The following is a 2,777-nucleotide window of genomic DNA, read 5'->3' on the forward strand; positions in this document are numbered from 1 at the left end:
CAAATGAGAGATCCCCCTTTTTCAAGTAAAATATACTTGTCCAGAATTTCAGGAGGCCCAAAACGGGGTTTTTGGGATCTTCAAACTCTTTGGCCACAGCTCCACGGGGAAGCTTTCAGATCATTTTTTTAATTTTTCTGCGTTTGGTGCGGGTATACTTCTCCCGATTTTTTTTTTAATAATTATTATTAATAATATTTATTTTCCTAAACATTTTGTTTTCTGACGGGCCTATGCGGGGGGGCTTGGCGGCTACTCAGTACTTAGTGCAGTCGTAGGAGTAGGGGGCGGCGTGGCGATATAGGGAGGGCGCGGATCTGTAGGGGATCTGACAGGCGGAGTTGCTGCTCACCTGATGCTCGCTCAGCGCCGCGCTCTCCATCCCCAGCCGGTGCGACGTGAACATTTCCCGCACGTTGGGAAAAGTCTGCTGCTGAGAGCCGAAAGTGTGCCCGGGCAGGTGGCTCAGCTCAGCGCCGTGGTTGAGGTACCATGAAGCCGGCGGCTGTCCCCCCGCCGCCCCTCCGCTTCCCCCGCCGCCRCCGTGGGGATGCCCGGTGCCCAGCGCTCCGTCCTGCCCCGCCGGCAGGCTCAGCGTGCCCAGAGGCGACGGGGCGCCGGTGGGATGCTCGGCCAGCCCGTCCTCCAGCGGGGCGCACATGTGGCCCGGCCTGTCGCCGCTGTAGAGGCTCATAGCCCGCATGCTGCAGTGGTAGCTCCCACTAGTGTCCAGCGCCTGGCTGCACGCCGCGCTGTAGCCCGACGGTTGCCCCGCGGGGTAGCCCAGCGCTAGCCCGCCGCCCGTCCGGCCCGAGGCGGCACTCACCGGGCTCAGSTCGCCCGCGGGGGAAGTCCGCAGGGTCATGATGCTCTCCACGCTGAAGCCCGGTAGCCCGTTGCCGGCCGGGTGATGCTCGGGCAGCGAAGCCTCCGGGGAAGCGGCGGCGGGAGGAGAAGCGGCGCTGCGGGGGCTGTCCCGCWGGGCCCCGCCGCTGGCCGGGCTCAGCGTCTCCACCTTGGTGATCACGGGCAGCTCGGGAGACGCCGTCTCGCTCTTGATCACCACTTTTTTCTCGGAGGCCGGCGCCGAGACGGAGGAAGAGGAAGAGGAGGAGGAGGCTTCCTTGGGGATGTCGGCGCCGGGCAGCCCGGGGGGCTTGGGCTGCTCCTTCAGCAGCCGTTCCCGGGCCTCCTCCTTCTCCTTGGAGACATCCTTCTTCTTGAAGCGTCTCCGGCGGCGCAGGAAGCTGCCGTTCTCGAACATGTTGTAGGAGTCGGGRTCCAGGGTCCAGTAGCTGCCCTTGCCCGGCTTCTTGTCGTCGCGGGGCACTTTGACGAAGCACTCGTTGAGCGAGAGGTTGTGGCGGATGCTGTTCTGCCAGCCCTGCTTGTTCTCTCGGTAGAAAGGGAAGCGGTCCATGATGAACTGGTAAATCCCATTGAGCGTGATCTTCTTGTCGGGGGCGTTCTGGATGGCCATGGTGATGAGGGCGATGTAGCTGTAAGGTGGCTTCACCAGGTCCTTGGGGGCGGTGKGTTGGTGCGGGTGGTAGGGGCCGTAGGAGCGCCCCATGCCCGCCGCGTACTGCTCGGCGTGGCCCGAATAGACGCTCATGGGGTTGCCCATGCCGCCGTACGTCCCGGCCGCCCGGTAGTAGTTCTGCTCGCTTAAATAAGGCACCACTCCCAAAGCGTTGGGGTCCGAGACGGAGTAGCGAGCCTGCATCATGGAGAGGGGCTTCCCGCGGCCGGGCAGGCGAGGAGGAAGAGGAGGAGGGTGGAAGGGCCTCACCCCCGTCCGGGACCCCTCTGCGGAGAAGGGTGAGAGCGGGAGAGAGAGAGAGAGAGTCTSGGAGCCGAGCTAAATCCCAGCGTGTCCTCTAGCAGCGGCACCKCAGCGGCATCCTCCGGGTCGCCGGGGGCACGGTGGTCTCTGGCGGCCTCTCCCTCCCTCTGTATGACTGTGATTCTTGTACACACGCCTAGGGCCCGCGGCGGCGGCGGGCACTGCTGCGGGGAGCTGGGCTGGGGGGGCTTGTTCTCGCAGGAAAAGGGAATTTTAAAAAACAAAACAAAAATCGAAAATAATACAAAGAAAAAAAAAATCGGGAAAAAAAAATTGAAAAAGAAGAAAAAGAAGACGAAGAAAAAGCAGCCTTGCGGAAAACCCAGTCCTTGTGACAAAGAGCGGCCCGAAACGTTCCGGAGCCCCCGGAGGGGTGCGGGAGCCGCCGAGCTCCCTCCCGGCCGCGCTGCGCCGCTTCCAAACTCTCCCCGCGCCGCCGCCGCGCTTTTACTCCCCGCTGGCCCCGCCCCCCGCCGCGGCCGCCAGCCAATGGGAGCGCGCGGAACCGCGGCCGCAGCCAATGGGAGCGCGTGGAACCGCGGCCGCAGCCAATGGGAGCGCAGGACGCGGCCGCGGTGGCGCTGGCGAGCGGCCCCCGCGCGTTCCCGGCCCCGCACCGGGCACACACACACCCCCCCTCCGACAAGGTTTCAACGATTTGGCCCCAAAAAACAGCCCCGCAGCCGAGCGGCCCCGGCCGAAGATCTGCCCGCTGCCCGCGCCGCGGCCGGCAGAGAAGTTTTTAAGCATTTTTTTTGCGGGCAGGTTGATGCCGGGGAAGGTGGGAGTCGCGACACTGCGATAGTCGCTCCGTAGTGCCGATATCGCGGTGTCCCCGTGCAGGGCAGGTCCTGCGTTTACCTTTTAAAATATAATTAAGTGAAACACCCCGCGGTTTATCGAGGAAGGCCACGGGTCCGTCCCGCGGTGC

The 2,777-nt window shown here is 63.6% G+C and overlaps 1 protein-coding gene across 1 annotated transcript; it reads right to left on the reverse strand.

Annotated features, from left to right (window-relative positions):
* Positions 1 to 176: 176 nt before the first annotated feature.
* Positions 177 to 2,247, reverse strand: FOXC2 (forkhead box C2). Its single transcript, XM_057381434.1, has one exon. The coding sequence runs from the start codon at positions 1,727 to 1,729 to the stop codon at positions 257 to 259; it is 1,473 nt and encodes a 490-aa protein (XP_057237417.1). The 5' UTR covers positions 1,730 to 2,247; the 3' UTR covers positions 177 to 256.
* Positions 2,248 to 2,777: the final 530 nt, after the last annotated feature.

Source organism: Malurus melanocephalus, unplaced genomic scaffold, assembly GCF_030028575.1.
Source record: "Malurus melanocephalus ecotype Western Australia unplaced genomic scaffold, MMel_1.1 scaffold_510, whole genome shotgun sequence".
Classification (NCBI taxonomy): domain Eukaryota; kingdom Metazoa; phylum Chordata; class Aves; order Passeriformes; family Maluridae; genus Malurus; species Malurus melanocephalus.